The sequence below is a fragment of the Coffea arabica genome, chromosome 9c, assembly GCF_036785885.1.
Source record: "Coffea arabica cultivar ET-39 chromosome 9c, Coffea Arabica ET-39 HiFi, whole genome shotgun sequence".
NCBI lineage: Eukaryota > Viridiplantae > Streptophyta > Magnoliopsida > Gentianales > Rubiaceae > Coffea > Coffea arabica.
The window spans coordinates 6,978,392-6,989,802 of NC_092326.1; the positions used below are offsets into that span (position 1 = coordinate 6,978,392).

General features: G+C 33.0%; 1 protein-coding gene and 1 non-coding gene across 2 annotated transcripts; one reads left to right on the top strand and one right to left on the bottom strand.

Moving 5' to 3' along the window:
• Positions 1 to 5,226: 5,226 nt before the first annotated feature.
• On the bottom strand, positions 5,227 to 6,297 carry LOC113708372 (uncharacterized). Its single transcript, XM_027230834.1, has 2 exons — positions 6,154 to 6,297; positions 5,227 to 6,039 (listed from the first exon to the last, which is right to left on the bottom strand). Exons 1-2 carry the CDS (start codon positions 6,295 to 6,297, stop codon positions 5,227 to 5,229), a joined length of 957 nt encoding a protein of 318 aa, XP_027086635.1.
• Positions 6,298 to 7,088: 791 nt separating this feature from the next.
• On the top strand, positions 7,089 to 7,195 carry LOC113709166 (small nucleolar RNA R71). The gene has a single exon (XR_003452588.1). It is a non-coding gene; the product is annotated as a small nucleolar RNA R71 (small nucleolar RNA).
• The last annotated feature ends 4,216 nt before the right edge of the window (positions 7,196 to 11,411 follow it).

An 11,411-nucleotide genomic window follows, 5' to 3' on the forward strand; every position in this document is an offset into this window, starting at 1 on the left:
AATATGCTAGAAAACATTGTTTAAGAGTTTTGAAAATTAACTAAGGTTCGAAATTTAAACGTTTCATTTAACGAGAATCAAGTTATTGAAACTCATTTAGAGAATAGTAGTAAAATTCTTGCTCGCTCTTCAAACTGTGAAACATTGAAGCAATTATACTTTGAAATATCATTTGAGTCGACAAAATGGGAAAAACGTATTTCTATTAGTCGTAAATTTCATTTTTTTCAAGAGTACAAGTTTCGACCGAATTTCAGAAGAGGGCTCGAATAACCTAAACAATCCGAGTTAGATTCATCCTCAAATCCCTACTTAAGTTGCGAGTATATCTACCTAACTTTCGAGTGCAAATTTGGGCAGCTCACCCTTTGTATTTACCTATTTTTCAGTCATTTATGGCTTCATTATTTTCCTCATATCAGCCTCAAAGTCACACACTGATAATCTCATCACAATAGCCATTCAACAAGCTCAATGTCATTCAATTACAAAACCAAGCTAGAAAGGTGACCGGAAATAAGGTTTAAGACAAAGAACAAAATGACAGGTTTGACGTCTCTTAGTGTATTGGTCACAACTAAAGTTACACTTATCGTATTAGGGTGAAATTTATACCATTTCGAAGCTAAGACAAAATTCTACAACTTTGACGAAGATAACTCAACCCAGTTCATAGTTTGTCTAACCTGATTTTCCCTAGCCATAATACCTAATAAAAAGGATTCAATTATTCACATGTACTAAGACACATTTCATATTTTTGACAATAAATAACATGAATTGACTCAAATAACCACAAATACATCCCTCCAAGTCATAAGAAATCAAATAAATATACTAAACGATCATTATTATGACATACGAGAAATGACATATATCATGTCAAAAATTGTCCAAAATCACCAACTTAATCAAAATATGTAACAATTATATCCCAATCAGTAAAATTAGCATTAATCATGATTATAGCAATCGATAATTAGTAACAATAATGCACAAATAGCTATAAATATGGTTAAGCAAAAATTATCCTAATAACTCACAAAATTAGTCCAAATTTCTCATTAAACATAATGCACATACTAAAACATCATCAACTAACCATTTTGTACCATACTCATTGATCACCAAGGACTTAAACAACATTCCAAACCAACTTTCTAATTTTAGCCAAATATAGCAACTTAAAAATTTAAAAAAAAACTATTAATCATCAAATTGTTACATTTGAACTGGTAAACATGCTTAATTACCATTAACAAGCATAATAGAGACCAAAAACATCTATAAACATCATCAAACTTTCAAAATTAAAACATGTCAGAAAGTTCAGGAAATTAAAAAATATTAACTTTTAAAATACGAAAATTTGATGAAAAAACTTTTCTCAATTACATAGAAGGATGTTTGGTGATACTAAATATGTGAAAAATCCTATGAAACACCCTCCAATTGATCTCCAATTGAAGAAATTAAAAACTAGAAACCCTAGCATTTAATCTTCTTAAAACCGATTTTGAGGTGTTTTTGTTGGATTTTAATCGGTTAGAAAGGTTATAAGATGCACCAAAGGTATTGAATTGATGATTTTTAGCAAAGATATGGAGCAAAAATGGAGTTTTGTGAATTGTGTGTGAGAAGAGGAGGGAAAACGCGGCTGGAAGAAGAAGATGAAGAAGGAAAATGAGAAGGAAAATTGCGTTTTCAACTTTTGTACAAGTACTGAATATGCGACTTAACCAAAACACGCCTTCAACTCGCGTTTTGCTCAAGTTGCATTTTCTTCTTTTGCTTGCTGAACACAAAACGCATCTTCAAACAAGTCGCGTATTCTGCTTTGTACATGCAGAATTGAAAATGCGCCTTTGCGAATACGCGACTTCAAGTAGCATATTCATGTCGCGTTTTCTACCTTAAGTTCGCAGAATTAAAAACACGCTTTCTACTGCAACCCGCATTTTCTTCTACGAATTTTTGCAGAAATATTAATTTTTGAAAATTACACATGGTACCCCAATTACTCAAAATGTATCCTAGATCATTCTTTTGCCAAAATTATCATCACATGCACATGTATAATAATCAAAACATGCATTATACCCCTTTTTAGCGAATCAAATACATCTTTAACACAAATCAAGGGATTGGGTTTCTGGATCAAATTTCGTCTTTTTCATCTCAAATGGTCATCTTTGCTTCTATTTACCGAACTTATAACACAAAAATAACAAATTAATTTAATTACACGCGTTAAACATAAAATCATACCAAATTAACATTTTTAACAAAAATATTGAGTTGCCTCCCAACTACCGCTTTTGTTTATAGTTGTTGACTCGACTCAAAAGATTTGACTCATTGTGCGGAAGAAAAGTCACCCAAAGGACATATGAGTCCCTTGGGAACAATTTCACCAGTCAAGTAGGGTTTTAATCGTTGACTGTTGACCTTGAACAATTTATTTCTTGTATTCACCACTTCAACGGCCCCATAAGGAAACACTTGAATGACTTCAAATGGTCCCGATCACCTTGATTTGAGTTTTTCGGGAAACAACCTAAGGTATGAGTTGTATAATAGTACTTTTTATCCCACCTCAAATTGTTTGAATACGAGATACTTATCGTGCCAATATTTCATTTTTTTCTTATAAATTTTTGCATTCTCGTAAGCATGTAGCCGATGTTCCTCAAGTTCACTCAACTCAAGTAGTCTCTTCCCACCTACAAGATGCAAATCCATGTTAATCATTTTAATCACCTAATATGCTTTATGTTCGATCTCTATAGGCAAATGACGAACTTTTTCAAATACTAATCAATACGGCAACATCCCCAAAGGTGTCTTAAATACCGTTCGATAAACCCATAATGCAACATCGAGTTATCTTGCCCAATGCTTCATTAATTTGTTCACCGTTTTCTCCAAAATGAGCTTGATTTTTCGGTTGGCTAACTCAGCTTGTCCGTTTGCTTGTGGGTGATATGATTGTGATGTCTTGTGCCTACAACCATACTTAAATAATAAAGAATCAAATTGATTATTACAAAAGTGCTTTCCTTCATCACTTATTATGGCCTCGGAATATCGAATTGACTAAAAATGTTCTTTTTAAGAAATCTAAACACTACCTTAGTATCATTTGTAGGTGAGAGAATTGCCTCCACCCATTTAGAAATATAATCCACCGTTACTAAGATGTACTTATTATTGAAAGAACTAGAAAATGGTCCCATAAAATTCATACTCCACACATCAAATAACTCAACTTCTAAAAATATGGTTAAGAGCATTTCATTTTTCCTAGAAGTATTTTCAATTCTTTGGCAGACATCATAACTTTTAACATATTCCCTAGTATTCCGGTACATGGTAGGCTAATAAAATTCCGATTGCCACACCTTAGCTACGGTCTTAGAAGTACTAAAATGACACCCCGTTTCTAATTTATGACAATGATATAAATAATCACGTACATCTTCCTCAGGAATACATCTTTTTGCCATATCATTAGCACAATGTTTGTAGAGTAGTGATTCCTCCCAAAAATAGCTTTTAGTATCATGCAAAAATTTCTTTCTTTGGTGACAATTGAATTCTCTTGAAATTACTCCACTTACCAAAAAGTAGCGAAATCCGTATACCATGGAGATTTAGTTAGAGTTAGAACGAATTTGTCTTGAAAATTCTCCTTGATTGGAACTTGATCATGAGTAAGGATGTATTCTAATCGCGACAAGTGATCTGTCACAAGGTTCTCCGATCCCTTTTTATCCTTTATTTTCAAGTCAAATTCCTGCAATAAGAGAGTCCAACAAATTAAGCGCGGTTTTGCATCTTTTTTATGGAGCAAGTATTTAAGAGCTGAATCGTTCATATAAATGATAACTTTAGATCCTACTAAATAGGATCTAAATTTATCTAAGGTAAATATTATAGCCAAAAGCTTCTTTTTCGTGATTGCATAGATAATTTGTGCTTCATTTAGCACTTTGCTTGCATAATAGATCACATGCAACCTTCCTTCCTTTCGTTGACCTAATGCTGCTCCAATTGCATAATCATTTGCATTACACATAAGTTCAAATGGAAGGGACCAATCCGGTGAAGTGATGATTAGTGTTGAGATCAACTCTTTCTTCAATCTATCAAAAGCCATCAAACAATTATCATCAAAATGAAATGGAGTATCTTTGTATAGTAAATCACATAATGGCTTAGCTATCTTGGAAAAATCCTTAATAAAACGTCTATAGAAGCCTGCATGTCCAAAAAAGCTTCTTATCCCCTTGACATTAGTTAGAAGTGGCATTCGTTCAATCACTTCTATTTTTACTTTGTCCACCTCGATTCCCTGAGATAAAATCTTGTGCCGAATAACAATTTCTTCATGAACTATAAAATGACACTTCTCCCAATTAAACACAAGATTTGTCTCCTCACATCTCTGCAAAATTAAATCCAAATTATAAAGACAATGATCAAATGATGAACCATACACTGAAAAATCATTCATTAAAACCCCATAATTTTTTCAATATAATCAAAAAAAATTGCCATCATATAGCGCTAGAATGGGGCAGGGGCATTGCAAAGGCCAAATGGCATTTTTTTAAAAGAAAATGTGCCATATAAACAAGTAAAGGTGGTTTTTTCTTGATCTTTAGGAGCTATTGCTATTTGGTTATAACATGAAAATTCATCAAAAAAATAATAAAATTCATAACCAGCAATACACTCCAATAATTGATCAAGAAATGGTAGGGAAAAATTATCTTTTTTTGTAACTGCATTTATCTTTCTATAATCAATACACACTCACCATCCTACCACAAGTGTAGATGGAATAAACTATCATTTTTTCCTTTAATTATGGTAGTTTCACCTTTTTTTGGGACAACATGAATAGGACTTATCTACACACTATTCGAGATAGGGAAGATTATACCTGCATCCAACCATTTGATAATTTCTAATCTTACCACCTCTTTCATGTTCAGATTAAACATTCTTTGCACTACCACCGATTTGCAATTCTCCTCCAAAAGAATGCGATTTATGCATATAGAAGGGCTAATTTCTTGTATGTCGGAGATGGTCCATCAGATAGCTTTCTTGTACTTCCTTAAAACTCTTAACAACTTATTGAGTTGCTCTTCTTCCAAATAAGCACTGACAATCTGACAATCACTGGTAGAGTTTCATTTTCACCAAGAAACTCATACTTCAAGGGCTAGGAAGTGGCTTGAGTTCAAGTTTTGGAGCTTGTATCTCCGAAAGTGGTGGAAGTCCCTTTCCTTGTCCAAGATTTTCATACACACACCTCTTCCTATAAGGAGGTTGTGCATTTAAACATTGGGCCAATGCATTAATTTCTTCCTCAATTTCCCCCAACATCCTTGCACTTGATAAACAAATCTCAAGAGAATCGACATCAAAATTGATTTGATCCAATCCTTGGGTTAACATATCAATTGTGTCAATTGAACAAGCATGATCAGTAAAAAAACGGTACTTTTTCATTTCATTCAAATTAAATGCTACATCTTCTTCACCTACTTGAAATTTAAGTTTGCCATTTTTGACGTCAATAATAGTGCCCACAGTTGCTAAAAATAGTCTACTAGATATGATCGGCATAGACATGTCTTCCTCCATATCTAATACCACAAAATCCACGGGAATGATAAATTTTTGCAGTTTGATCAACACATTTTCCAAAACTCTCATTGGATATCTAATAGATCTATCTGCTAATTGTAAGGTAATATTAGTGCATTTTAACTCATGCAACCTTAATTGTCTAGCTACCATTAGAGGAATTAAGGATACACTTGCACCAAGGTCACATAATACTTTTGAAAATTCAATATTATCAATAGTGTAAGGTTTAGAAAAACTCCTTAGTTCTTTCAATTTTGGTGGCAGCTTGTTTTGTATAATGGCACTGCACTCCTCCATTAATGTTATCATTTCCCGATCATCCAATCTCCTCTTTCGTGTCATAATCTCCTTCAGAAACTTGGCATATGAAGGAATCTACAAAATAGCATCAACGAAGGGAATATTAATATGTAATTGTTTGAAAATTTTTACAAATTTCTCAAATTCTTTATCAAATTTATTTGGTTTGAGTTGTTGAGAAAATAGAACCGTCGGAGGTATCAGAATGGTGGTGGAAGATGTAGGTTGTTCTTCCTTTGATTTTCCTTTACTACCTTTCCCCATGTTTACCTCTTGATTCATTAGCTTATCTCCTTGTCTTTTATTCTCATTGTTCTCCCCATTTTCTACCATCAGAGGATCCTCTAATTGTTTACCACTGCGAAGAGTAATGGTCTTGATATATTACCTAGAATTCACCTTCGTTTTACTCGATAATTCCCCTTGATTTCAATTGTTGATAGAATTGGCGATTTGACCAATCTGGACCTCAACATTTCTGTACATTCTGGTCAATTGATGCAACCGTCCCTCTATTCGCTCAAGTCTCTCTGAAATTCCTTTTGCCAATTTTTGCACTGCAATCTCCCAATCCGACTTAGTATTTGGCTGTTGTAACCTTGGTTGGAATCCCGACGGATTAGTTGGCCTTAGAGAATTGCCTTGCTCCTTTCATCCAAAATTGAGATGATTCTCCACCTCGGATTGTATGTATTTGAGTATGGATTGTTTTGAGTATGGATTGTTTTGAGTATTCTTATTGTAATTATTAACAAATTGAGGCTGCTCAACATCAATACACTCGTTAGAATCATGTGCTCCTCTACATATGGAACAACAAGCAACATGTGTATTAGTAGAAGAACTCGGACCATATTTAGTTAGACGCCGTAATATTTACATCATATTATTCATTTGAGTACTAAGCATATTGATGGCATCAGTTTCAATTATACCTGCTTGTCATTTTGGATTATCTCTTTCATTAGTCCATTGCTAGTTGTTGGCCGCTATCTCTTCTATCAAATTTTGAGATTCTTCCAGGTGATTTACCCATTAAAGCACCACCTGCGGCTGCATCAATAGTCGTTTTAGTAGAGAAAAATAAATCATTATAGAAAATTTATACAATGAACCAATCCGGAAGTCCATGATGTGGATATTTCTGAAATAACTCTCTAAACCTTTCCCATGTTTCATACAACGATTCCCCCTCTAATTAACTAAAACTAGTAATATCCATTCTAAGTTTAGCCATTTTAGCCGGTAGAAAATATTTATTCAAAAATATCTTAGATAAATCATCCCAATTAGTAAAAGTGATAGGTGCATGAGAATGTAGTTAAATTTTAGCCTTATCCTTCAACGAAAATGGAAACAACCTTGGCCTTATTTCATCGTCACTAACTCCATTAATTTTAATAGTATCATATATCTCCAAAAATGTGGCTAAGTGTGTATTAGGATCTTCTACGGCATTACCTCCAAATTGAGGTTGTTGCACCATTTGGATTAATGATGGTTTAATCTCAAGAGTATTAGCATTTACCATCGACCGTGCTATACTTATTTGGGATCCTTGGGTTTCTGATAGAGTAAAATCCCTAAGAGCTCGCCTATTCACTTCATTTTCCTCAATTTCTTATTCAAAAGGTAGTTCTATTGTGATTCCCTCTATTTAATGAATCTCTTTTTGTTCTTGTTGTGATGTATGCCTTCTTTGTTTTCATAATATCATTTAATTTCGAAATCAAAAGGTGTGACTACCCGTAACGCCCGGTGCATATACTACAAACAAAAATAAATAGATTATGTGGTAATTAATTCACAAAAACTTCTAGAAATCCTAACTTACTCTAAACAAATTAACTAATAAATACAAATAATGTCTAAATTAATAAAATTGATTAGACCCTAATATTTCCGCTCCCTGGCAACGGCACTAAAAAATTGTCGGGATTTTAATATAAGTACAAGTTTAGTTTCGAAATATACCCGTTTTAACTGCAAATATACAGGTCAAATTAATAGTTTATGGCAAATATTGGGTCGATCTCACAGAGAGCAATTATGCAAGTACTAGATCCTTACTTACTCTATTATTTAGACTAATGATTTATTTAAGCAAGAAAAGTAGTGATTACTACTACCTAACTAATCTTAAGTAGATATTTGCCAGATAACAATGAAGATAATTCACCAAATACTTGAGTTTAAGGATATAGATTTCCACTTATAGCATGAAAGATACAAGTAAATAGATTTACCCTCTGTTACAACTCTTGTTTAATTAGCAATTCATTTCCAATATTACCAAATCTTATTCTCATGATAAAATGACCTAGAATAGTCTAGTTTTTCCTATTCTCATGGTGAATAACTAGATCTACTCTTATTTCCTTCATGAAATGTGAGTTTAATCCACTTAAATGTACCTCTATTCTCACGAGTCTACTACTCAAGTTCTATTCATGTTGTTCCATCATTATTACCAACCTTCATTGAATAATAATAACTAGGAGGTTACTATTGGTGATCAAGCAACAATAAGTGATAAACATGCATAAATAGACAAGTTAATACAAGATGTAGCAAGTGTAAATCATATTCACTTCATATCAAGTAGCCATAAGTTTCATCTACTCTCTAGATCTAAAAATTTAGCTACTCATATAAGATATAACAAGAAAGAATATAGTTTTATTGCAAGAACACATATTGAATCACAAGTAAAAGATTGATAAAGAAAGTTTAGTCAAGATTAATGAAGAAACTCCCAATGATCTTCTATTTCTTCAACAAATGAGTTGTACAGTGAAGTCTCCGATTGTTCTCACCAAAGTTCTAGCTAGAGAGAACAAAACAAAACTAACAACTAAGCTCCTATGCTAAAATCTGATATGAGCCACTTCTAATATGATCTACTCTCTCTTCTAATGATTCTAATATATTAAGTGTTAAGAGAGTCAAAAAGGTGGTTTTGGACAAGACATAAAGCTCTTTTTCTCTTCCTTTTTGCATCAGAAGCATGTGCAGTCGAAATTCTCTCTCCAACTATAGTTGCAAAGTAGTGTGAAAACAAGGCAATTGGCAGAGCAAATTGTAGAAATCTGGCTGTAATATGTGACTTGAGAATACGCAACTACAACCCACATATTCTCAAGTCGAGTCTTCATTTCTGTGAATTTGGTCTCATTTCAACTGCTATTTTCTCGACGATGAAGGCTGAACTAGCTCTTGTACAAAACATGAAGTTGTAACTCCTTGAGTTAGCTTTCCAATTCTTTAAGTATCATCCAATTTGGAGCTCTATGGACTGAGATATGACCGAAATACCATCGACTAGTCAATCCCCTATTTCAGCTCTCGACTACACAAATAAGCTTTTGTGTTTCGACTTTTTGATGAGGAAAACAACTGAACTGGACTTTGATGTCTCATATCAAATGTAGATCTATCTATTAGCTTCAAAATGATATAAATATCACCTCGATCCGATCATTGTAGCTCAAGATATTGCCAAAATACAAAGATGTGTCAAAGCTGTCTTTACTTGCATTTCTTCATTTGAATGTTTTGCACTTTATGCCTTCTTTAAACACTTCAAATCATCACCAATCATCCAATTCTCTTCTCAATTCACACCCTTTTGATGATTGAATCATTAAACCTACAAAAACATGAAGTTTTTACCATTAAAATTCATTGAAATGTAATTTTTACCATAAACCACAAAATATATACTTTTACCCTAGTTGATTAGTTATAAAACTAGATAAAACAAACCAAAATTAACTAATAAAATACACTTAAAAACACATAAAACATACTCTTGTCAGTGGGCAATGCGATTGAAAGTAGTGAAGGAAAGACTGAAGAGGAAGATGGAGAGAAACCCACAACTAAAAGAGTGAGTAACCCATACCCCAGATTGTCTTAAAGGCAAATTTGTGGCTGTCCAGCATTTGAAATTTTTAGTTAAGTTATTGACACATTTGCAAAAATATTTATTCTTCTCTCTAGTTTATTTTTCTGCTCTCTTCCCAATCTAAGTAGCTGACCCATTTTATCCTTCTTGTGATCGTGAGATTTCTCCTCTCTTACTTCTCTCTCATTTGTCCCTTTCCACCTCTAAAGCTTTAGAATCTTTATTTTCCCACAGAGTTTCCAGAGAATAACCATTGCAGGCGCATAATGGCGACAATAAGTATCTCAAAGCTTCATGGGACTCTATATGTCTACTTCACTGGATTTCTTGAAATATATGCAAGAAATGAGCACTTCGCACTCCAAGTTCTTTTGCTTTGATTATTTTTCATGATGCACCTTCTATATGTATGTGTATATGTAGTTTTATATACAATAAAATGTTGTTTTGATAGATTGTTGAGTTAGACACATCTATGTTCTTTCAAATTGACACTTTCTTTGTTGCCATATGGACAAATTTGATGTTTGTGTTTCTTGGTAGTTATTTTCTCTTTCATTTTGTAATTTATAATGATCAATTCCATTTCTTTTTTTCCTTATTTATAGTAAATTTAGTTTATTTATTATTCCTTATATTATGTACCTACTCCTACTTTAGGGGAGTCCAAAGAAACTTGTATGACAATTAACTCTTAAATTGTCCCATGAGTTTCCTCTCAATGGGTCTTCTCCTTATGCATGCAAGACTTTAGTCTTTCCTAGGTTTGGGATCTTTCAAATCTTAGTGAAAGTTCAGTTTTGTTTTAGAGCAACTTCCTTCTATCCAAATCAACATCTATCGCTTTTTCCACTTGAGTTTTATCTCCTTTCATATTGTGTTTTCTCTTTTCCCGAATATTCATTCCTTGTTTCCCCTCTTTTTTTTTTCATATCTCTTAAATCTTTATCAACAAAAAATCCATCGCCTGCCAAGTTGTGTGGAAGATCAACATCCTACTAACATAACTTTTGGCATAAAATCGCAAATGAAAAAAGAAAATCAAAAGAACTAGATTTATTTTTTAATTTCGAACTTCCATTGTTATTGATCACACTGATGCAAGGTCTTTTCAATTTTTTTTTTATGAGAAGGATCTTCGAAGAGAAAAGTCATTGAAGAATGGTTTTTACACTTTTAAATATAACAGAAGACCTGCAGCCAAGACAAATTTGTTGGGGATAGACATGAATAAGCTATTGAATTTGGAGCACATTGATTTCAAATAAATTCATATTATGGAGCTAAGTTCCATATAATCACAACTTCTCCCAAGATTAACCGCAAGTAGGGGTGAGCAAACGATTATAATTCGGTAATTCAGTTACATGAATTCGATTATTTGACTTATAGAAATCTAAACCGCTTTCAATTTCGAAATGGCTAAAAAAAACCGAATTCATTTATTGAAAAAAAAAAAGATAAGATAAGTCAGATAACCCTGTTATCAACTTAAGTTTGCAACGCTGCTTCCTAAACAGGCTAACACAATTGTAAATCT

Excerpts from the sequence above, each read along its gene's own strand:
- LOC113708372 (XM_027230834.1), bottom strand. The coding sequence starts at position 6,297 with ATGGTAGAAAATGGGGAGAACAATGAGAATAAAAGACAAGGAGATAAG. Across the intron at positions 6,040-6,153 it reads CCATTCTGATACCTCCGACG|ATTCCTTCATATGCCAAGTT; the intron begins GTTCTATTTTCT and ends GCTATTTTGTAG.